Raw genomic sequence first — 25,293 nt, forward strand, 5'->3', positions numbered from 1 at the left:
CCTACCAAAGTAGCTGCCAATATAAGAGTGTTCTCACACCATAAAGAGGTATTAATAAAGAGCTATAAATGTGGCGCTTACCAAATCTAAAAATAATAAAGGTAAATACACCTTTGGATGTAACAAATATGAATAAATCCAAAGGAAAAAAGAGTCCCTACTTTACTGTCTCATCAACATTGTATAGCCAAAGATTAAAAAAACAATGCTATAACAATTAATGAAGACCCTTCCTCCAAATATTCACCAAGCAGGAGTATGAAAGGCTAAAGATTCAATAATGCATCCAGGTCATATAATAAGATATTGAGATAATAAAACAGATAAATTATCATAAAAACAGCATCAAAGTAAAAATAGAATAATAAAATAAAATAAATAGAATAGAATAAAAATAGGCAAACATAACTAATAATAAAAATCACTTAAAAATCTAGAAAAATATATAATTTTATAAAATGCCGGTTCCGAGTTAAATCCTGGTCCAGAGTTTGGAATTTGTGTAAAAACTCTCATTTTGTGATTTGAAGTTCCCAGTCAGTACCATCATTTTTACATAATTTATGCTGTGGTCTCTGCTGCAGAAATGTGCCGCCTTAGGGAAACCTGTTTTGTTGTTGTTAAAGTGGAGTTCCACCCAAAAGTGTCACCTCCCCTTATTTGCTTCCCCCCCCCTCCGGTGCCACATTTGGCAACTTTCACGGGGGGGAAGGGGGGAATGGGGACCTGTTTGTGACAAGTCCCTGTCCCCACTTCTGGGAGACGATGCCGCAGCGCCATCCCTTGGATGTTCGGCCCTCCTCCTCCTTCCTCCAGTTAGAAAGAGCAGCATGCTTTGCGCATGCGCAGTAGGGAACTGGCAGTCAAACCGGAAGGCTTCACTGCCGGGCTCCCTTAGTGGAGATGGCAGTGGCAGCACCCGACAGCCGATCCGAAAATCGGCTGGGGTGTCAACATAGCGGGCTCCCTGGACAGGTAAGTGTCCATATATTAAAAGTCAGCATCTACAATATCTTTGTTCCCCAGGTGGAACTCCTCTTTAACTGTGAACCTATGAAGGTTAATTTGTTGAAGGGTTTGACCTGTCTCCCCGAAAAATATTCCTCTGGGGCATTTTGCACACAACATAACCACTTTCCAACTGCCCCATACGTGATTCTGCACTTCCGCCTATGGGAAGCTAGTCACAGCAGATGCCGATCAGTTGGTAACAACCACTGATCAGCGAGGAGAGACACAGGACAGAACTGTAAACAAGGTAGAGCTCTATCTTGTCAGCAGGATGTGATGGATTTTCTTTCCCAGCAGGGAAAGAAAATTCATCACATCTCTTAGTAAAAACAACACACTGTGTACACATAAACACCAGTTAGACACACAGTTAACCCTTTGATCGCAATAGATGTTTAACCACTTCCCATCTGCCGTATGCAGAATAATGGCCTGGGAAGTGGTTCAGTTATCTTGGCCGGACGTCATATAGCGCACAGACCACAGCATACTGTACGTGATCTAAAAATTATGGTAATAATTATGGTTTCAAATCATAATAATGCTTACATATCTTGAAAAGAGAGACTGGAATAGAAATGTAAATGTATTTACAAATTTTAATCTCTGGATCGGGGTCTAAATCAGGACAGCAATTTTATGTACCATTGTGTGCCTTTATGGTTTTTATCAATTCTCAGATTTTTGAAAACAGAACAAAGTTTGCTTTTCTCAAGCCTTTGACCAAAAGCGTGGACAATTCAAAAGGATGCAATGAGATGACAAGTCTGAGGTAACAATAGCTGTATTTGCTTCCATGAACATTTCAAAAAGACTGTCATTGGAAGAGAGAACTGCCCTGATAACGCCTCTAAACTCTGATCTCTTACGAAAGCCTTTACAACTAAGATATGTCAAGAAAAAAAATACTTAATTTTTGTCATTATACAGTATATGTCATTGTTCTGCCATGTAACTTGTGAATAAATAAGTCAGTTTCTATATAAAGCCTGAAGAAGAGATCTAAGTTGTCCCAAAAGCTTGAATCTTTATTAACTTAAAGGAGAAGTACAACCAAAGCTCATTTGGCTGTACTTCTTCTATGGATCACAGGGGTTCAGTTCATTCTGCCCTCCTGTGGTCCATTTTCAGCAGACAGAAGGCTGAAGCACGCTGTCAGCTGATGTCAGAGGTGATCCAGGCTGGGAAAAGATAGCGACCTTATGGTTGAGATCCACCCAGAACTCTGGAACAGCACCCAGCGTAGCCTCTCAGTGAGCCACTCCCGCCCCCTCCACAGTCCAGTGCTCCAGGGGCAGAGCAGGGAGCCGGTGACTGACAATCAAGAGGTCACTGCTCAAGGAGCACTGAGAACTGAGTGTTTGATTGCTCTGTGCTCAGCCTTAGAGCCGGCTAATGCTGCACTGATGCTGCTTTCACCTAGGTATAATTCCAAAAACTCAACTCTTTTAAGTTAGGCAAAAAATGTAATCAAAATGTAGTGCATGGATTGATGGCTAACATGATACAGCACTCTACTACTTTTCTATGTTTTATAATACTGTAATTGAATCTGTTAACTTCCGTATTAAGCAGATGAGCATTGTCACCTTCAGGCTGCAGTGAAATCTGCAGGCTGAAGGCTTATTTTGTTCATAAAACTCCTGGTTAGGATGTGATCATTATGTCATGGCTGAACTATTTTTGTTCCCGACTCTCAGGGGGATCCAGAGGTGTCAGTGACAGCCAAGACTGGGAGCCACCAGCCAGCCAGTGCAACCAGAAAGTGCTGGCTTATGGCTATTAGAGGATGTTTATTAATAAATCACATCCCAACATGAACTCACAGACTACAGGTGGGAAGGAGTTAAGAAACAAGTGCAGAGTAGAGAAGCACATGCAAAGTAATATCACCAGACACTGCCTTACTCTCTGACAACAGGTGACCTCTGCTCAATTTTGGGGTGGGGGAGAGGGGTCCGCTTGCACATATACTTATTTACTTGATGTTTGCCCGGCTGTCTCTGACCCTTGCTTGATATCAGGTCTATGTTACATTCCTACAAAATAATACACACTAACTACCCAGCTGTTATCGCCCCCTGCCTGGTATCTGGTTTAAACCTCCTGCTCACTGAAATGCCAAGTTGTCAGACCAGCTGAAAGATTAGAACTTGGCTAATTGAACGTGGCCTTTCTAGGGTAATAATATTTTAAAGAGGATTGCCACTTTTAAGCATGAGTGAAAAAGTTGACGTGCATCAGCAGGAGTCTACCTAATTAGCTGACACCATCCCTGCTTGCGGCTGCTTCATGGTCTATAAGATACACACACAAATTAATAAAACAGCGACTCTATTTAAAACAGAACCAAACAACATATTCACAGAAATAATGCATAAACAGCTGGGGATACATAATTCCCCATCCCTCTCATATTTCTGCCCAAAAAAAATATGACAAAAAATAGTACAAACTGTGACCAGTGTAGAGTATTTACCAATTTGAATCTTTTGTTGTCTGTGTTAATATAAAAATCTATCATATCCAACTAACATAAACCAATAAAAGCAATGTACAACACAACTACATTTCCTTTTTTGTCAGAACAGCACCCCAAGTTACCAACCTTCAAATTGAAGACTTTTTTGTTGCACATTGTACAGGTGTGTGGTAGGTGAGCGGGGGGTATACCATGGAAGTCATTCAATTCCTGTGGCTTGAGATTCTTTAGTGAAGTGGCACAGTTTTGGGGTTTTCCATTATTGTGTCTGCTGAAACCTGGAGAACTTGAAGGGCTGAATTTTGTGTCTGAGGTTGGTTCTTCTGGGTTGTAGAGCTCGCTTCTATTGTCAAAGGGCTGATTAGATGGTTGCCAATGGTGAGAGGATTCCCACTGACTGTTTGTGGACACCTTATGGACCCCCTGGCTGGTGTCTCCTTTATGGCTCATTGAATGATGAGGTCCATGTGTGCCATAATACTGATTCTTAAATCCTGCTGCATTATTGTGTTTGGGAGGATAACGACCATCAATTGTTTCTTCCTGTCCACAAGAGAAGTCATGATACCCGGACTGTTCTGTCTCCGATCCAAAAGGCTGACAACCTGTCTGGAATCCCTCCAACTTATTTCCACCCATGACTTTACCAAAGGGTGGCATAGAGTTTTGGTTTGGATTCTGAGTATGTTTTGGTGCCATGGCTGCTGGGTTTTGGGCAGAGAATGGTAGTCCAGTAGAAGGAAATCGGGCATTGTGTATGGCGGGTCCAAGAGAGGCCATTCCTGCATGGCCGGGGGCACCCATCATGGCATTTCTCAGTGGGTTAAAGAGTGGCTGGGACATAGCCACCTTCGAGAGGACTTGGTTGAGTACTGTAGCAGCAGCTGTGTTTGTGGTCACTGCACTCTGAGCCAATTTAAGCCTCTGTAGGGTGAGCTGAGCCTGCAGCTGAGCAAGTTGAAGGCTGGCGTGTGACGGCAGTAGAGGGTTAGCAGTTCCACTGCCCAATGGACTGTTGATAGAGAAAGGATTCTTCTCTAGGATCTGAGATGCACTGCAACAATAAAAAATAAAATAAATGACTGTTAGCAAATAACACTGCACATAAATGAAAAATGTGTACCATCAGTAACAGATTCATTACCTCTAAACAAGGTTGTGATTTTGACAAAAGTTGGCCATATTCTTTTAGATTATTTTTTTTTTCAGCCTGTATGCTGTAAATAATTGCAGACAATCTCCCACTGCATCTATTGTATTCTGACAGCCACAGCTGGTGGCTGTCAGAGTACTGAACAGTGGCTGCGTCTGATTGGATGCTGCTGTTGTTGGGCCAACAATTGTTTACTTGGCTCCTTTGATTTTTGGATTGAAGGATATCGGGTGGGAGGGTGCAGACAGGGCCACCTACTAAGAGAAATTCCACCAGTTCAACAATAACTGCCCACAATTGGATTAGTGTATGGTCAGAATAAATTTGGATTTACAATGCAAACATAAAAATGACAATCTGAAGTAAATCACGATCTCAAGGGTGTGGTGTTTTTCAACTCTGGCTGTTTATGTCAATATAGGCTCAGCTGCAAATAACATTATTAATCATGTAGCAATCTGACATTGAAGGAGAAGTGTTAGAACTGAAAAAAAACAAGCATACATACTCACCTCCTGTCCCCCACAGGCTCTAAGTCCAAGAACGGAGCAATCACATGCCTGCTGATCACTCAGTTCTCAGTATTCTCTCAGGAGAGAGCAGTGACTGTTAGTCCCATTCTCTGCTCTGCCCTTCCAGGGCTCACTGGGCTGGAGAGGGGGTGAGAGCAGCTGGCTTAGGATCTCAGCAGCACACTGAAAGGCTGAACCAGCTGCCAATCAATCATCCAGGTGGATCCTGGCATAATTGTCTGGATCATTTCAGAGCTTGAAGCAGCTCTGTGACGTTAGCCAACAGCAGGCTTTAGCCCACTGTCGGCTGATTCTGGATCACAGGAGAGCAAGTAAGTGCAATCCTGTGACATAGAAGAGAAGTATTGCCAAACTGCTCTTAACCTCATATTTAAAGTTGTTTCGTTTGCTGTACATGGATTTCTTTGTGTTCAAGGGCTTTGCTGTTTTATTACTTAGTAGCACTGGAATATCATATAACTGCTTGCTGGCAATCGCCTAATTAACAGCATGCTACAAGCACTGTGGAAGTATCTGCTGGTAAGAAGTGGGGAGGGTGTAGGATGTTAACCTTTTTTCTTTTTTTTCTGAAAAAGTGAACTTACACTTTGCTGCTCCATATACTGGACCCTAAGCTTTTTCTGTAACCACTGGTGGAATGAAAGGTGTTACTGCCAATCAGACCCTTGCATTTATTTTCTAAATTGAACCAGAAAAACAATGGCTATGATTGGTTTCTCGCTACAGCAAATTCTAGACCTTAGCTAAGTTTAATTTTTTTGTGACTAAAACTGCATGCTTTTAAAACTGTTTAAGGCTGGGTTAACACATATGCAGCCATGGTTTTCGTGTGGCAGTCCAGTGTGGTTCTGTTCACCAGTTCAGGTACAATTTTTTTTACCTGAAATCGCACCTGAACCAGACCCTTTTTTAAAAAAAATGCACAGCGGTTGCCCTGCACATGTTTGAAACGCCTTATAAACTATTACTGTGAAATGTTTGTTTTAAAATTTTTTAAATCTGATTTCTATATGTGTTTTTTAGGAGGAGACTTCTCTTTGCAGCTCTGTGTTTTCTATGTGCTACCTATTCAAAAGGAAGGTTACCTATTTGGAAACTGCCAATAAACAGTGTCAAGCAGAGTTTTAAAAAATGCGCAACCCAACATACACAGGTGAAAACTGTAGCATTGGAAACAATGTTAGAGAACTCTGTATGGGGCAATTAATATCAAACAGCCCCTTCAATTGTTATTTATGAAATCAGCTCAGAAACTGCTTTGTTTTGCCCTTTTATTTGCTTATGTTACTTAGAATTACGAACATCAAAACTATTAATGATAAACAATTGAAATTGCATTTCAAACACATGGGTGACAGCAGGCCCCTTAAGCTTTAACCACTTAAGGACCGGGCCTATTTTTCAGACTCAGTGTTTACAAATTAAAATCATGAATTTTTTGCTAGATTACTTAGAACCCCCAAACATTATATATATTTTTTATAACACCCTAGAGAATAAAATGGCGGTCGATGCAATACTTCAATAAGGGGGGCCCCCTCTCCCGATAAAAGTGATCTTGCAGCGAATCCACCATAGAGACCACTTTTATCAGAAAGTAGACCACTCACTGAAGAAGAGGATACCGGGGTTATGGCAACTACCTGCTGCCATAACAACGATATTCCTCTTTAAACAGCCAACCTATAACGACAGCGGGCGGGCCATAAGTGGGTGGACCCTTAAGACACTGCTGCCCATGTTCCTTTCACTAACTTTATAATACTTTCAAATTGTTGCTTCTTTAAAGTGTTACTAAACCCAGGACCCTGCATTCACTATATCTGGTCTCCCACAGTATACAGAACCTGAAAATGCAATTGTTTTAGTAAATATAAACAAATAAATACCTATTTTACCTAACTCATCAGCAGTTAGATTAGTCTTGTGACTTCTATCAATGTCTGGTTAAAGCTTGTAGGATGAGTTTTCATTCTCCCCTGACTGTCCTATGAGGATACAGGACCCATGACCCTCTGTCTGGACAGTGCAAATTGGCCCTGTGCTGATCACATGCACCCTTCCAAGAAAAAAAAGCGAAAACTCTATAGCAATACACACCAAACTGAGCATGTGCATAGTGACTCCACTAACTCCGTCTTATCCGGAGATGTTTTGGGGACAATGCAAGAAGGGGAGGATCAGAGAAGACAGTATCACACAGCCTTTTTACATAATGGGCATGATTAGCCCTTTAGGTTCCACAGTGAGTATAAAAATAATGTTTTACTGCATATACAGACTGTTTTTACTGTTGTGGGTTTAGTAGCACTTTAAAGAAGAGATTCTACTGTTCAAAGCAAAACCATGTATATGCAAAAGATAGTCAACTAGACTTCTAAAAGTATTTTAGAAAAAAATTAAAAAGTAAAAATATTAGACAAGACGTGAAACCGTTCTGAAAAAAAAATAGCTCTGCTCATGTGGCAACACCTCTATGAGGGCAAATAAGCAGTCTTATTTTGCTACACATTACTTGTTCAGGCTTGCAGTGAACCTGCTGCAAGACAAGTTTTATAGACTAACATCACTAGGAAATAATTGCAGAATATAGAACCAGATCATCTTCTTAAATTCAATATATGATACTGAGAGTTTCCAAGATGTTGGAGCTTCTAGTGAGAAAGGAATTTTTAGAAGCCAAAGGTATGGATGAGGAACGTATGGTGGCTGCTGCTGTCTAGTGAAATTACTTTATCTTAGACCATCTGGTGACAGGTTACATTTCAAATGGCTCTCTTGACCCAAAAGTGATGTTAAGTTATACATGGAGTATGGTGAGCTGCACCACTTAATAGTTTACATCTTTTGGGGATACCAACATTGACATCCCCCTGTTATGCCTACGTTTGAGCTTTGTTCCTTTACCAGTTCTAAAAAGGAATAAAAATAAAGAAATAGGGAGAATGGGACTCAAATATGCACAACAAAGAGCTCAACAGCAGAGATCTCATCACCAGAATACCTAAAAGATCTAGGGAACCATTCCATCATTTACCAAACATGAAATATCAATTTTGGTTGGACTGGCCCTTTCCGATCCCAGCACAGGTATTCCTTGCTTGCTCCATAGACCCTCATTAATACACAGACATTATCCAAGCTTGATACCTAGTCTTGTATAAAACCCCCAGTTGCTCCAGTGTTACAACATCCACACTCTACAAGCTGTTTTTAACTCTGTTCTGTTTTTAAAGTATGTGAACAGTTTGTTTAAGATTCCATGGTGCTAGAGTATCAAGACTGGGGGATTAACTGAGCAATGCCCATCACAGACGTGACAAGATGTTTAAATTAGAAAAATTAGCTGCACCTGCATTTTACGTTAGTAGAGAACACCAGTGAGCACTTATGCAGCCATTCTGAAATGTTATCTGATCACTTCTCATGGATAGTAAAGGCCAACCTAGGCATACTTTCCTGTTAAGAGCTACAAAGACAGACCATATTACATGGATAGAGACATACAGCAGTAAAGAGATGGGATCTCCGTGGATGTACTGTCACTAAAGCTTTTATCAGACTCAAAGGTTGATCACACTTGTCCATCACATGAGCTAAGCTTTGACAGAGATGTGATGCATTAGACACATTAATCTGAAGAAACCTTTTACAATGGAATGAAGATGAGGCTACTTATGGGTCATTTAGTATATGTATTAACACCTGAACTATGTAAAACGTAAATGCCAATGAATTGGTTTGTACAGCTACAGGAGGATCCCAAAGTGCAAAAGTGTATTATTTTATCAGAACACTGGTTGGAATGAGCACCATGAAAGGCACCTTTCTGAAATATTTTGATTATACAGAGTAGATAAAATAGTTTTCCTAACAAGCAGCAAATGAGCATTAAAACAATCCCTCACAGACTTCTAGTTACAGACCCTGCGGAGCAATCCATCCTCAAAGTTCACAGGAGAAGCAATAAAGTCATTCAAATTGGGCCTCAGCACTCTGTTCTCTCCCCTCTTCCCATTCATCTGCTCTGTTTTTGCTTTGCAGATTAGAAGGCTGGCAAGCTTCCAACTCACTGCTGGCAGAACAAAGTTACAGAGAGAAAATACAAGGGAAACCAGGAATATTTTTCTGCAAACTTTGAGAATAAATGTATTGATTACTTCACAGTGCCTGCAGGTAGACCAGTCAACAAGGGCTTGTTTTAAAGTGCATTGCTTGTTAGAAAAATATAAATATTTAAATGTCCATAGTTCTACTTCATCCTAAGGCCCCTTTCACACTGTCGGACCTGTCAGTTTTGACGGCGGACCTGAACTGGCGCTCCATGCTGGTCTATGGAGCGACGGATGTCAGTGGTGACATGTCCGCTGACGTCACCACTGACATCCGACCCGGTCCGATCCACTAAAAGCAGACGGATGGTCCTTTGTCGGGATCCGTCGCTATCGGATCGGTAGAGATCTGATGAAAACGTACATGCTGTCCGTTTTCATCCGATCTCTCCATAGAATCCAGCGGCGCTCGATAAGCCCCTCCCCACTCAGTGAGCAGAGAGGGTCCTGTCATCCACCGGCTCAGTGGAGATCAACGGAGAGATCTCCCGCTGAGCCGGCGGACAGAGGCGGACTCCGTGCAAGCGGATCCGCCTCGTGTGAATGAGGCCTAAAGTGATTGTAAAGGTAAAATAAAATAAAAATACCAAACATGTCTATACTCCATTGACAATGTCATCTGTGACGAAACACGTCTGGTAAGGCACACAGTGACGCCACCACGCTATACGAGGGGAGGACGGGCTTCTGTTTGCCGGCCGGCTTGTTTGAAAATTTTCTGTGCTGTTTTTAAATGGAGTTTAATGTAAGTGCAATTGTCTATAGTTTAATAAATTGCCTGAGCGGTTTTACACTATGAGGGCATACTCTTCTTCTGTTTTGAGCCATTGTTAGCGGTATTTCGGACTGCTGACCGTGGAAGTTATTTGTGCGATGCCGCCATATACTGGGGATAGCTGATCCATTAGCGTCTGATGTATGGAGAAAGACACAGATGATTTACTGTTAAGGCTGTATTTTGATTTCCATCTGGTAAGCGCATCCACTTCTCGGTGACGGGCACTGGCTTGCTGTTTCGTGTGGATCCACCGTGGTGTCCTTATAGGAACATATATAGAGGACTTTATTTTTTAGCTCTGGCTTTTTTCAAGCTGATTTATTATTATTTATGATTTTCTGCCTAATCTATTTATGTGGGATTAATATAATTCATTTATTTATGTATTATACATTTATTTATCTATTTATTTATCTATGCGCACATCAAGTATTCGCTTATTCATTTAATCATTTATATTGGTTGGGTTAGGTAATAGAGGTTGTGACGCAGATTTCTCTCTCTATATGTCTATACTTACCTGTTCTGTGCAATTGAATTGCACAGAGCAGATGCGAACATCCTCCATTAAGGTCCCCCCCGCCAGTACTCCTGGTCTCTCCCATCTGTCCAGTGCCTTTCCATGGGGGCACTTTAAATGACAGCACTGGGAGAAAATGCCCCAGCAAAGCCAGCGAGACCCAGAATTGAGAAGAGAGAAGAGCTACAAATGTGCATGGTACTGGATTGAGTGAAGGGCTCAGGAAAGTAAGAGAGGTGGGGGTTATGCTGACACCTAAACATTTTTTACCTTAACCCCCCCTGACGGTATTCCCGAGTCTGGCTCGGGGTGGAATTTTTATACCAAGAGCGGTAACCCCGAGCCAGACTCAGGACTGCATCGCTGGATCCAGGAGGATGTTTATTTACCTTCTCCCTCGGATCCAGCGATGTCCCCCCGCTGTACGAGCGAGCCGTGTCTTGCTCGATCTATCACGGAGCCGATCTCCGTGCCCTGCGAGCGTTGCGACGCACGGGGACGGAGATCGGCGCCAAATTCAAAAAGTGAAACACACAGTATACATACAGTATAATGTAATCTTACAGATTACATTGCTGTATGTAAATATTTCACATCCCCTTTGTCCCTAGTGGTCTGTCCAGTGTCCTGCATGCAGTTTTATATAATAAAAACTGTTCTTTATGCCTGGAAACTGGAGATTGTCCATAGCAACCAAACTGTCATTTTACATCAAAAATGGTTTTAGACCAGCTAGAAAACAGCGATAATAAATTAGAATCACTCACAGAATTGAGCGATAGCGATTTGTGGGGAGATCCGTCATCAAATACTGAAAAGTAATGACAGTGACAATTCTGCAACTGAGCAAATTTCTGTGTTTTTGATTTGATTACATTATTGAATAATTTTTATTATTGTTATATTATTATTTGGTACAATTATTTATAATTATTTATTATATTATAATTTATGATTTCATTTTTCAAACTTTATCATACCCGGGATGTCTGCTAGACTCTAGTTTGGACAGATTTAAGAGAGTTATTCCTAAGAATTACAGGACTACAATATAAAACGCCAAATTTTCATGCAAAATAATGGTACCGCTTTTAGCACCTAAAATCCGAAATAATCGTACCGCCAGGGAGGTTAATGCAAGGAATGAATTAAAGTAGAAAATGTTTAGGCTTTACAACCACTTTAACTTTAGGTAGAACTCAAATAGTTAAATAAGTATGGTGTATATATACACACAGCACAACCGGCAGGGAAAAAACTATTTTTTATTGGTTTCGTTTTTAGCATCACCCCTCCACCTTTTGGACAGTGAACTGATATCATTGCATCACTAATCTGTTGACCAATTAGCAGAGAAATTACACAGGAAACTATCAAGCTAAAACAGGAAATCATTATGCCTGTAAAAGTAATATGCAACTCCATGTACGGCTGAACAGATGTAAAATGACTTTGCAAGTAAAAGTGGTTCACATAGATATGTATTTTTTCTGTGAAATCTGTCTGGGGATTGTACCTTAATATTGATCTCACTAAGTGCTGTTAGTATATAGCCATACATAACTTTCATACATCAATTTTACCTGCACTGAATGGCAGCCCAATACCTGACACCCTGATAAAGTTGATCTTTGTGTCCGCTTTATCAAAAATACCATGTTGGTTGACACTGTAGATTATGCTATGTTAATGGAGCATATATTTCCTGGATCATACCGGTGTAGCCATTACTGAAAATAGGAGTAGTCACTCTAGGCTCCTAATTGTATTTGCATCCATATGGGGTTTATTTACTAACGTCAAATCCACTTTGCGCTACAAGTGCACTTGAAAATGCAGTCGCTGTAAAGAGGGAGGGACATGCAAGGAAAAAAAAAAGCATTTTTGCTTGCACATGATTGGATGATAAATTTCAGCAGAGCTTCCCCTATTTAATAAGCTCTGGATAAACTGCACTTGCACAGTGCACATTGTGGATTTGCCTTTAGTAAATCAACCCCTATGTGTATGACTGTAGAGGGCACAGGGACATAAAAACAGCATCTTCCCATGGAAAGAGTTGTAGTTGCACTGACTGCTACGTGATCAGTTTATTTGCAAACATTAATACTTGCAGTTCATCCATAATTAGAATTAGAGATAAACAAAGTACATTTTGTCTATTAATACAACTAGAAATTGCAGTATGCAATTATCTGAAGCTCAAATTAAATAATAATTACATAACGGAATCATAACACTTACAAAAAACAAGGCTGTAACTTGAGAAAAATTTCCTTCATCAAACTTTGTTTTCAAAATTCCAATACATCAGCATCCTCATCAACATGACCATGGAGACTTTCAGCACAAGACCTGATATTTGTTTCCTGTGTGTATGTATAGATTTCAAATGGGAGCCATAGTAGGTTATTTCCCATCACCAAATTTGCTTGTGGTGTTTCTGTAAGACTTTGTTTTTTTGTATTCTATATTAACACCCCACTTACATCTGGGCATTCTACAAATGCTGCAAAACGCGCAATGCGCATTTGGTTGCCACTATTGTGATGGCACCCCAAACATGAAAAATAAATGGGTGTTGTGTCATGTGACAGAACACATGCAAAACATGCACGCAAAGTTGGCTTCAGAAAGGTACAAGAGCTACGTTGGCGCATTTTTTGGTGCAGAGAGTAGCCCATTCAAAGGAATGGTGCTGCTCCAAAAATGCTGCAAAATCTGCATTTAAAGACTCTCTAAAACTGTGATGCTTTGCCGTTGAAGACAGCAAGGAAAGTACATACAACTGTGTCATAGCATGGACAGTAGTGAATGACATATACACGCGCTGTCTCAATATATTCATACTACAATATTGTACAATATAGCAAAGTATTTTAGCCAATTAATACATTGCACATATTGACAAATTTCAATATTCTGATGTCTCCGTCCACTGCAGCTGGTACTTCCTTCATTTTCTTGTAATTAAAGAGTATGTAAACCCAACATATCATATTTCTGGTATGTGCCTGCTGTTCCATGTACTTGTATGAGAAAGTGTCCTGTGCTCTTTGTATTGCTTCCTTTGTGTAAAATCCCCGGTGTTCCTGGCAGTCCCTCTGCTTTACGATTAAAAACTGACCACAATAGGCACAAGAGCACATCATGGTCAGCTCTCTAGCTATGCTGAGAACTCAGCCTGCTCTCCTCCAATGAACAGACTTTTCCTTTTTATTTAATTATTATTATTATAATTATTATTATTTAATTATTTTGCCTTTCATTTATATTTAAAACTGAATGGATTGTTTTACAAGGTGAGGGTTTACATATATGTTAAAATGTAACAAACAGGACATTGGAACATTCCAGAGAAAAGAGTGTTTTACTGGATTGTCATAGTATAATCTGCATGCACACATTACCGCTGAAATGTTCCAGAAATAAAAAAAAATCTTTTCTTTCTAGCAGATACTACAGATTTCATTAGTTAAAAAGAAAATTAGAAAATTGGTCTATAATTTATAAAACAACCTCATTCTGTTTCGGTTTTTAGCATATTTATTCACATAACAAAATTTGAAATGAAATAAAGTAGACTATGAATGGGGAGGGGAGGGGGGGCTGTGGACACCTTTGTTTCTTTAACAAGCACCCCTCAGATCTTAGGATCTATCAGGTTAGGTTGTTTCAGCCCATATGCTATCGGTCAACTCCCTGCCCCAACTCTGTGATTGGACTGTAAACGATCAGCATTTTATAACATCCTTCTGCTCTCAATTCCTTTCAGTAGATTCCTTTTAAGCATATCTGCATGCATCATGACCTCAGTGGCTCATACTGGAAACAAACATGGGGGTTACATAGATGATTTGTTTTTTTTTATAACATTTGCTTGAAATTCAGCTTTAAAATCCATCATACAGACATCAGTTCACTAAGGTGTATTTTACTCAGCAATGGTTCTTTAAAAAAAGTCTTAATTCTTGCCCTAAATATTGCATAAGTGTGCAAATATTATTTCTTTACATGCCCTAGTTATTTAACTATTATTTAATTGTAGCATGCATTTATAGCTCACAAATCCCTATTTTTCTAATAATGAAACATTATTGTATCTTTACCTATATCTATACCCTTTATGAGTAAACATAATATGTGTAATAAGGTTTTAGAAGCTAATGGATAGATACAGTATACTGCAAAAAGTCATAACATAACAAAAATAAAATAAAAATCAAACACAGAAAATAAACCTGTCCATGCGATTCATATTTTGTCCACTACACTCAATATGTTATTGTTTCATCATTTGACAATGTATACAATGTCGCATGTTAGGAATAAAAGAAACCTAACCTTTTTTGGACGGGAGGGGGGGGGGGGTGTTGTGATAAAATAGTAAAAAAAATATTCATTTTCATTGTCACAAATGAGAGTGCTACTTTGAATTAAACTTTACTCACAAACTAAGATAAACCATGAGATTTCTTAAGACTTGGCTCCTAGAAGAGTTTTTACCAACTGATTTTCATTTTGTATATCAATATTCTTGGTTAATAAATCTGCATTTGATCTCCTAAACGCTGGTTAGTTAGTTTAAACTACATGACTCAATTTTTTAGGCATTTGTGACGGCGGCAGAAATCTTAATCCCCTTGCGATACATTGTGAAATATGTTCGGTAACACATGAGCTCGGTATGTAATGTCCGGAGCATGTCTGCTCTGCATTTCAGCAATTATTCATGCTTTACTGCTCGCTGCCATGCTTATCAGCGCCAAATCTGTAAGATCCAACTGGCTAATAGTAGCTAGCACAGCCGATTCCTCCCACAATATACTCCTTTTAGATTCTGCTCAATATAGAAACCACTTTTGCATTCATAGGTTCGTTTTTAGTGCTGTTAGTTCACGGCATGGTATTTCCGCTCCAAAAACAAGTTTAAAATAAAGCATATTCTTAAAGCAGTATTAAACCCAAAACCAAACTTGTATTTTATTGCAGTTTACCAATTTTAGATGTTATGACTGCATTCATTTTCTTTCTTCAGCTGGTGATCTGGCCAGCAAGTCTGCAGTTTTTAAAAAAAATAACAAGCTGTCCTGAAAATGTAGCATTTAGAGAGATGGGAGATCCATTTACCACTGAAAAGTTACAATTATAAGCTTTTATTTTTATTTTTTTATATATACAACCTTTATCCCAAAAGAAAAAAATATTTTCTGTGACCTCTTTTAAAGCTGGAGTTTGGGTTAAATTTGTTAGTGTTTTTAAATCTGCATCTATCACACCCCCTCCCCTAGGCTGACAATGCTGCTGTCCAAAGGAGCCTCCTGTCTACCTGTGTATCTAGAATGTAGGCACTCAAGGCCCCTTTCACACACACAGACCATTCATTTCATCAGTTCAGTCACGTCAAAACGGATAACTTATTCATCAGTTTTTCATCAGCTGCTCGTCCGTTTCTCATCAGTTTTTTTTTTACATCCACTAGCAATGCAAAAATGGATAAAAAAAAAAAAAACGGACTGTTTGTCAGTTTATGTCTGTTTTTCATCTGATCTGTTTTTTTTTTAATGGAAGAAAAATAGAGCTTTGATCCATTTAAAACAAAGCAAATGTTGACGGATGTTGATTTAAACTGATGTAAATAGAGTTAACATCATAGAGATGCATTGATATCCGTTTTTCATCCGTTAACGGATGGATGAAAAACAAACAAATGGTCCGCATATGTGAAAGAGCCCTAATGCAGAAGGGGTGTTACTGACCAGATTCCCTGGTGAAACCAGAAAGGAAAAACAAAACAAAAAAAAAACATGTGCAGTCACCACATCTAATGAATGGTAAGCTGAGATGTATTTTTTGGGATTAATACAGCTTTAAATACCGTAATTTCCCACATATCCATATTAGTAAACCTGACCTTAATAACTCTATCCTCACCAAAACCTTTGTTAACCTCACAAAATCTTAAATTTTAGCCTAACCCATACATTTAACCCTTAACATAACCCTAAGGGGTCATTTACACGATTTGCATCGGATTTCCCTGGGTAGCACTGTCCAGTACAGTCCTAGAACAAAGACGGGGTAATTTGGCTTCTTTCGTATGCGGTCAGTTCACACCACTGCATTGCAACACTACTGTGTTGAAGGGAAATCACTGAAATGTCATTTGTAATATATCAATTAAATTTAAAAAAAAAAGAGCACTAAAACTTAAAGTAGGTGTAAACTCTAACTGAATTATTTTCATTTGCTATAGCACAGTGGGGGGGGATTTACTAAAACTGGAGCAGACAGAATTTGTGTATCGTAACCAATCATTGCCTAACTTCATTTTGCTCAGTTAGGCTTTGAAAATAAAATCTGGAAGTTGACTGGTTGCCATGCACACTTGCTGATTGTATCACCATCAATAAGAATATTGTTTTCAACTTTTTGTCACCATTGTTTTCAGCACTGATGATCTCCTGCATCCTCTTTACATCCACTTCCTGTCTACATGCCCTCCAACATGTTTTCCCAGGCATGCTTTTCTGTTGGTCACAAAAGTGGAACATGTTGAACATTCGCTTGCTGTCTCTATTGGAAGCAATTGACAGGGTAACTGTAAAAAGGGAGTACAAAACTGTCTAAAGCTATGACAGAAAGTGCCAGTCAAGGACCTTCATGGCAGGATCACCTAAGATCATTTTAAGGAAAGCTGCAGATGTAAACATTGACAGTGGCTTTTGAAGTTAATAAACATGTTAACGCTCATAGTGCTTTACCTTAAAGTACTTTAACCTTAACTCTGACCTGAACAATAACATATCACTTAACCACAAATAAAGCCTTAGCCATACCACTTAACCTTAAACCTTAGTTTCTACAACCAATTAATCTCTGCAAGTCTGCGCCTACTTTATATAACTCTCTGGGGTTGAGTTAACAAAGGCAAATGGAGTATGCACTTTTGCAAATGCAGTTGCTCCAGAGCTTAGTATGAAGGAGGGCTCTGTTGACTTCCATCATCCAATCCTGTGCAAGCAAAAATGCTGTTTTTTTTTTCTTGCATGTGATTGGGTATTCTTTGTAAAGCAAAGCTTTACCTCGTTTACTAAGCTGTGGTGCAACTGCACTTGCAAAAGTGCACGGTCTATTTTCCTTTAGTAAATCAACCCCTTTAGAGTTAGATAAAGTAGGCACAGACTTGCAGAGGATAATTGGCTAAGTCCAAGCCGAATACTATGCATCTGTTCAATGTGTTTTCATGTGGAAAATTTAAAACAGTTTTCAAAGCAGCCAACACCACCTGCTACTCAGAAATAATATATGTTCAAACCTCTAGGGTTAGATTTAAAGTTCTTGATAGTTAGAGATTTAGAGATTGACTTACTAAAAAATTTCAAAATGTTTACACAAAAAAAAGAGTGTAAATTCACTTCAGCTATGCAATCATCTACAAACAAAACAAACAAACAAAAAATGATTTTGTTTTCGCTTGACTTGATAGTTGAAGTCTTCACTATTCTCTACTATTCTTCCATTCTCCACTTTAGTAAATCAACCTCTTGATCGTCACACAAACTTTTCGTCTGTCAATAAAGTTAGAGCTTCTTAGAAATGTAAACATAACTAAATATAAATATTTGTTCTCCAATATATTATTGGCATATTAATCTTCAGCCAAATAAAACGTGTAGTTGTGGGCACTACACATAATGTATCTCATTTGCAAAGCGAGTGATTGGATCCAGAAGTCTAATCCTGACACTGACTCAACTTAAACCTTAACCATAAATTACACCGTAACCTAAACCCCTTTTCTCCAGCCAGAATTTGACCATCATCCATTGTATTATCATATCAATTCTTATCATCAATTGAACAAGTGTGGCACTACTAGCACCTGTATTTTTCATTAAAATTTAACATATCAAATAAGTTGTGTTTGTACTCCATACAAATGTTCCAGATATTTCACAGGGATCAACTGCTAAAACATCTCTGTTCACAAAATACATATGTACACTTTTGTGTTTGAATTCTGTGATGATGGATGGACTGTGACCTTCAATGCCTTCTTAGCACTGAAATTATACTGCAAAAATGATCATTTCCAGAATGGTTGTCACCGTTCTACACAATTGGTGACACCACTTTACCTGCTGCAGTTGTTAATTTCCAAAAGAAGGTTTTAAACTTGTCAAATCTGACAATGTCAGATTGCAGACATCTATTAGGTGTGTTTAGTTGATAATCTGATTTTAAGTATATGTCTGGTATGTTGCATTTTAGAAATACATTACATTTAGAACTTCATAAGAGCAGAACAATGTAGCCTAATTATAAGCAAAATGTTTTCTTTATTTATTTTTAGTTTTTTTTAACACTGTTTATTTTAAGAGTTTTACATACAGATAAGAATGCTGAAAGAACATATACAGAGTTCAAAATAAGCCATTTCAAAGACAGTATGACAAAATAGACTAAACAGAAAACCATCCTGTCAGTAGAGTGTATAATCGCTTGTCGGAGTCAAAGCCTAAGCTAATGAATGTATGCATCCAATCTGTATTTTTACGAAAATACTAATATATAGGCACATTTTCAACATAGCTTCAAACAGAGAAGACCAAAGGGATTATTTACGAAAGGCAAATCCACTTTGCACTACAAGTGCAAAGTGCACTTGAAATTGCACTGAAAGTAGCACTCGGAACTGTAAATCTGAGGGGTAGATCTGAAATAAGGGGAAGCTCCGCTCATTTTATTATCCAATCATGTGCAAGCTAAAATGCTACAGCGACTTTACTTCAAAGTGCACTTTGAGTGCAATTTCAAGTGCACATAGTGCAAAGTGGATTTGCCTTTCGTAAATAACCTCCCAAGTCATCAACAGACAGAAAAAGAGACACCAGAAAGGAGAAGGATGGAGGAGGGATTAAAAAAAAAAAGGATAAGGGGTGGGGCGGAGGGGTTGGAGGAGGGAAAAAAGGGGAAACCTCACTCCCCCAAATGCATGATCAATGCATAATCCCTTGAACAGGTAAACAGAGTAAAGAGAGCTATGGCTGAAGTTTTCTTTATTTCTAATGGGAAAGCTGTTTAGATCTCTAGGTATAACTAGTTACCAATTTCATCTCAAGACCCAAGAGCCAAAGGGCTACTAGTATGTAAATTAGCTAATGACCAGATATACGTGATCATTTGTTCTCTGTGCATACTTTGTTTCAGATTCACAGGGGGGGTTATTTATGAAAGGCAAATCCACTTTGCACTGCAAGTGCACTTGGAAGTGCAGTCGCTTTAAATGTAAGGGGTAGATCTGAAATGGGTGGAAGCTCATGAGTGGAGCTTCCCCTAATTTCAGATCTACCCCTCAGATTTACAGAGACTGCACTTCCAAGGGCACTTTCAGTACAATTTCAAGTGCACTTTGCCCTTGTAGTTTGCACATGTAGTGCAAAGTGGAGTTGCATTTCGTAAATAACCCCCGATGTTTAGTTCAGGAAAAAGGACTTTTTGGCCATTTATTGAGACCTGCTCAGAAGTGGCATGCCATCATAGCAGTAAACCAACCAATAAAGCATTTCATACACCAAATACTACTTATGTTACCCTTTATGAACAAAACAAGCAAAGTTGTGTTTTTATGTTTTTTTTTAATGTCAGATATTTGTATGTTTAAATGGAAGCATCTTCCTTTCTTTAACTTATATTATTTAGAAACGTATTCAATATACAGTGGCCATTTTCAATATGCTTATTTAACAAGTGTTTGTATGTGTGTTTTATAACAAGGCCATTAAATTATAGAGCTCCCCAAGTTAGGGAACTCAGTTTTCTTCTAAAATAAACTAATTTCTAAATTTTTGTAGAAAAATGTAAGCCTCAACAGACCTGCAAATAAGTCTTTTGGAAAAGTCATGGGTTACACATAATTTAATATATGCAGAGATTTCTCAGCATGATATACTGTTGGAAGAAAACACGGGTCCATAAATATGCTAAACCTTATAAAGACCAATCTCATTAATAAAAGAATTGTAGTCTGACTGACAATATTTATTTCTGAAAATTAGTTTTTAAGTGCACTACACGCATTAACTGGTATAGCAGAAAATATAAGTAGCCTTTATATTTCCAACACCATATACCCATAATATCAGTTCACATCGTAGAATTATCTTACTTGTTCTGTCACCGTGGACAGTTTTGGATCCAAAATGAGAACATAAATGGGATAATCGTGGGACGGCTGTGATGTACTCATATTATAAAACGCCTGGGCACCTGGTGAGCTGCCGCTGATTACTATTAGCATTTATGCAGGATATTTTATATCTCTATACATATACACAGTTTGTTTTGTTTTAATCATGTGACTAGGCTTAACACACATGAAACATTACCATGTCATTTCTAATTACAGTTTACCTTGAATTTGTATAGAATAAAATAATACTATGACTACTACTAATAATACCAGTAAATACCAAAATTCTTTATATAATGCACCTGTTATATGCACTGTATATATTAAGGATGTGTTAAAGAGATACATACTAATACAGAACACATACTAACACAGTAGAACAGTGTTCATTATTACCAGGCAGGTTGTGGTTTACTAAAGGTTGATTTACTAAAGTCAAATACGCTTTTCACTTTGCAAGGGAAGTTGCACTTTGCAAGTGAATTTGCCCTACAACTTAGTGAATGTGAAGTTTCAGTATGCACTTCTACAACTTTGTACACACGATCCAAAAATCGGATGACAGATCATCCGTTTTTTGGGTTGTTTTTTTTTGCATGCTAGTCGCATATCAAACATAAAGCGTTTACTAAAGTTACGAAAATTCTCGTACGACAGAATAAAAAACAGAAGTGATGTCATGTGTTCTAGTGTATTTTGTATTTTTTGAATGACAACTGTACTGATTAAACAAAAATCGTACAATCTAGTATCCTACGAGAATATTTTTTATGCTTGTCCGATCGGATAATATCAGATGAACTGTTGATATTGGCTCTTGAAAGCCCTCTACTAACGATCAGACTATCGTATGAACACTTCAAAAGCTGTATTTTTTGTACAATTTTCGAAACATGCGTATGGGCCATAAGGCTGTACAAATTTCATAAAAGCCCTCTGATCCCTCCTGTATAATAATAATAATAATACATGCTGTCTTTTTTGCCACCTCTCTAATCTCACCCTGTAAGGAAAAAAAATATTGTTTAATGTTATTCATCCTCAGCTTGTCAAGGCTGTTGAAGGTAAAATTTGGATTCCATGTGCTGCTGTATAATTTCGATCTTTTAGTGAACAATTACGCAAATTGCAGGATGTGAGCAACAAGTTAATGGCCGGATTTTGGAAATCCACTAATGTAAAAGTCATCAAACCTCTAAGCTCAGGTACTTTACACTTGAGCCCTGAATACACATAAGCAAACAGCTGTACAATCACCAAATGGGTCTGTGTATTTCTGCTGTTTGAAAACTCACAGCCCACAGTGAAGGCAAGTATTCGTACTAAAGTTAGTCACACACTGTTCTTTCAGAACAACAAATGATTAGAACTTCATCCATTCCCTAAATTATCTCATATTCTGCAGTCTTATCTTGACTAATTAATAGAATATTGTTTTCCTAAAGAATTTCACTATATTGCAAAATTCCATGCAGCAAAACAGCCACTTCACTGATTTTGTTTAAACACAACTATTATTTATTTTTTCTTAGAAACCTCAAAACATGTGATTCTTTCTTTTTTTTTTTTTTATGATCAGAAAACCTCATAATTTGTAGCCATCATTTGTAATCATGCGTGCAATGTCATCCTTTGAACACTTTCAGTATATATTATTCTTATTTTATTGCGTATGACTAATGTATATATACAGTATTCCGTTGTGCTGAGATGTTATCTATAGAAATGCGCTTTTATGGAAACCTCGACCTACCTGCCTTGTCCCCATGCTTGTATTTACCTCTCGATTCAGGAAAAACTCAGTGTAACGATTACATCGCAGGTACTAACAATACCAGAAATGAAGGCCAGCTTTCTGAAACAAGTGTACAGTATTGGCCAGGGGAAATGATCATTTTAACAAGATACTTAATTCTCGTCCTTGGTGACCTTGGTACCCACAAGTAGCCTCAAACTAACCTTCCAGACCTTCTCCCAGTGTTTATGAGGCATGTAAGGTCAGGGCAAGATCATCCAGCCGAACCAAAAATATTTTCTTGGTATGTAAAGGGTTTTAATAAGGTGGAAGAAGGGAGTAATTTCCCAGAAGATATTACAGAACAAGGTAATCTTAGACACCTTGGAAAAATCCTTCATGTAACAAGTACAATTTTTAATGGCAAAGCAGCAAACAATTAATTGAATCAGTTCTCTGCAGACGACCGTCAATAGCAAATATTTGTATATACTGCTCAGATAAACACTGTTCAAACCAATGCCTCATGCTCGCTATGCATTATCTTTTGCAATAATGCTGGACAAGTCATAACAACTGGTTCTGTTAACAGAAATCTCTCAGCACATGAAAAAATTTCCAGCTAGTTCAGGTTTATTCTTTCAAGATAAGGGATGGGCATTTCATTGTTCATATGGAAAATAACAATGGGGTTTCTTTACTAAAGCTGAAGAGTGCAGAATCGGGTACAGCTGTGCATGGTAGCCAATCAGCTTCTAACTTCAGCTTCTTCAATTAAGCTTTGACAAAAACAAAACTGAAAGCTGATTAGTTTCTATGCACAGCTGCACCTGATTTTGCACTTTCCAGTTTTAGAGAATCAACCCTAGTATTTGCAAAGCAAGGTAACATGAAAATCAAAAGTTACTAAAGAAATAAGACTAGAGCTAGTAGTATCCCTGAGCACATTATAAAGCTTGATGCACTATATAAGTTAATAATTATATTAGTTAATTGGGTAAGCTAGATGGGCCTTTTGGCAGTCAGTATTATTTATAAATACATAGCACTGTGTAGAAAAATCAGAGTGAAAGCAGCAAGTTGCTTCTGAAAGAATGGCAAAGTCGTAGATAATCCTACCTTACTCAGACAAAAGTGAAACACCCGAGAGCGGCGTAACCAAGTACGGCGTGAAATTCCTTCCTATTATACGATTTACACTCCTCTCCACAAATAACGCTCATACTGTGCCAGTGGTACACAGTCCCCGTGTTTACAATCCTCTCTTCCATCAAACCGCAGATCTTTTAATGAAAGTGCCGCACAAGGAGAGACGGGGCTGTCACATGTCCTGCGGGATTGTTAAACTTACACACACACACATAATATCGCTTGATGTGTATGCCATATGTTCTCCGTCTCCTTTTGCTCCAGCTACTGACAGCCCCAGCTTGCTGGCCATCCACAGCATGGAGAATGATTCCAGGCATGCTGGCTTCTCCTGTTATAATTGGATGTGTTAAATTCGCAGCCAGCAAAGTAGCTGCTGCAGCCTTCCCTTTCCATGTTGTGTTTTTCTATTTTTAAATACCGCCAAACACCTCACACTTTTCTCAATACAAACAAAGAAGAGAAGCTGATGCAAATGACAAGCAGAGAGCAGACCGGGATCCCCAGCTGTTCAGGAACAAGAAGTTCCAGCAAGCCAACTAGGTGTGCTGATAATCTTTCCAGTGTGCTGGAGTCACACTTTGGCAGACTGTATCTAACGCTATTCTGCATATAAAAATAAAAAATCTAAGGAAATATTCAATTTGGATGTTGACTTTTTATTGTGCTGGAAACTGCTGGCTTTCCAAAATTCACATCCAGTGACATCAGCCACATCTTCAGCGGAAAGAATGTAGTCTAAGGATTTCCCAATTCAGTCACTGTGGTTAATAACAAGACCCTGATTTGTAAATTTCTTGCCAAGAACAACACAAAAACAGTTGCTACACTCCAAACAAACCATGCATTCCAACAAAGAAATCATTTATTTCAAAATTAAAAAAAAGTTTCCAAAAAAAACCCAACAATTGTTTACAGTTACAAACATGAAACTGTATACTATCACAGTTATTCATTCTCTGCATTTTAAAATATATTTGTTTTCTTTTTTTTAAATCAAGTTTTAACAAGTTATCTAAAAGTTATTTTAATCAGATCAGTTCTTAAAATGAAAAAAAGTTGTGTTAACCTCCCTGGCGGTACGATTATTTCGGATTTCAGGTGCTAAAAGCGGTACCATTATTTTGCATGAAAATTTGGCGTTTTATATTGTAGTCCTGTAATTCTTAGGAATAACTCTCTTAAATCTGTCCAAACCAGAGTCTAGCAGACATCCCGGGTATGATAAAGTTTGAAAAATAAATTATAATATAATAAATAACTATAAATAATTGTACCAAATGAATGAATGAATGAATGAATGAAATACTTATATAGCGCACAATGCGAACTGAATCGCCTCTAGGCGCAAATAATAATATAACAATAATAAAAATTATTCAATAATGTAATCAAATCAAAAACACTGAAATTTGCTCAGTTGCAGAATTGTCACTGTCATTACTTTTCAGTATTTGATGACGGATCTCCCCACAAATCGCTATCCATCAATTCTGCGAGTGATTCCAATTTATTATCGCTGTTTTCTAGCTGGTCTAAAACCATTTTTGATGTAAAATGACAGTTTGGTTGCTATGGACAATCTCCAGTTTCCAGGCATAAAGAACAGTTTTTATAATATAAAA

General features: G+C 38.3%; 1 protein-coding gene across 3 annotated transcripts in view; it reads right to left on the reverse strand.

Annotated features, from left to right (window-relative positions):
• RBM20 (RNA binding motif protein 20) overlaps positions 1-25,293 on the reverse strand; it is a 412,580-nt gene that overhangs the window by 127,834 nt on the left and 259,453 nt on the right. For 2 of the 3 annotated variants that reach the window (XM_077455058.1, XM_077455059.1), the window contains exon 2: positions 3,620-4,547. In XM_077455058.1, coding sequence (XP_077311184.1) covers positions 3,620-4,547 — 928 coding nt within the window. Of the gene's footprint in view, positions 1-3,619; positions 4,548-23,638; positions 23,973-25,293 lie in introns of those variants that run through there. The other variant, XM_077455060.1, reaches the window with a different exon arrangement.

This window comes from Lithobates pipiens, unplaced genomic scaffold (genome assembly GCF_037356315.1).
Source record: "Lithobates pipiens isolate NorthernLeopardFrog02 unplaced genomic scaffold, aLitPip1_a1.2 Scaffold_25, whole genome shotgun sequence".
Lineage (NCBI taxonomy): Eukaryota > Metazoa > Chordata > Amphibia > Anura > Ranidae > Lithobates > Lithobates pipiens.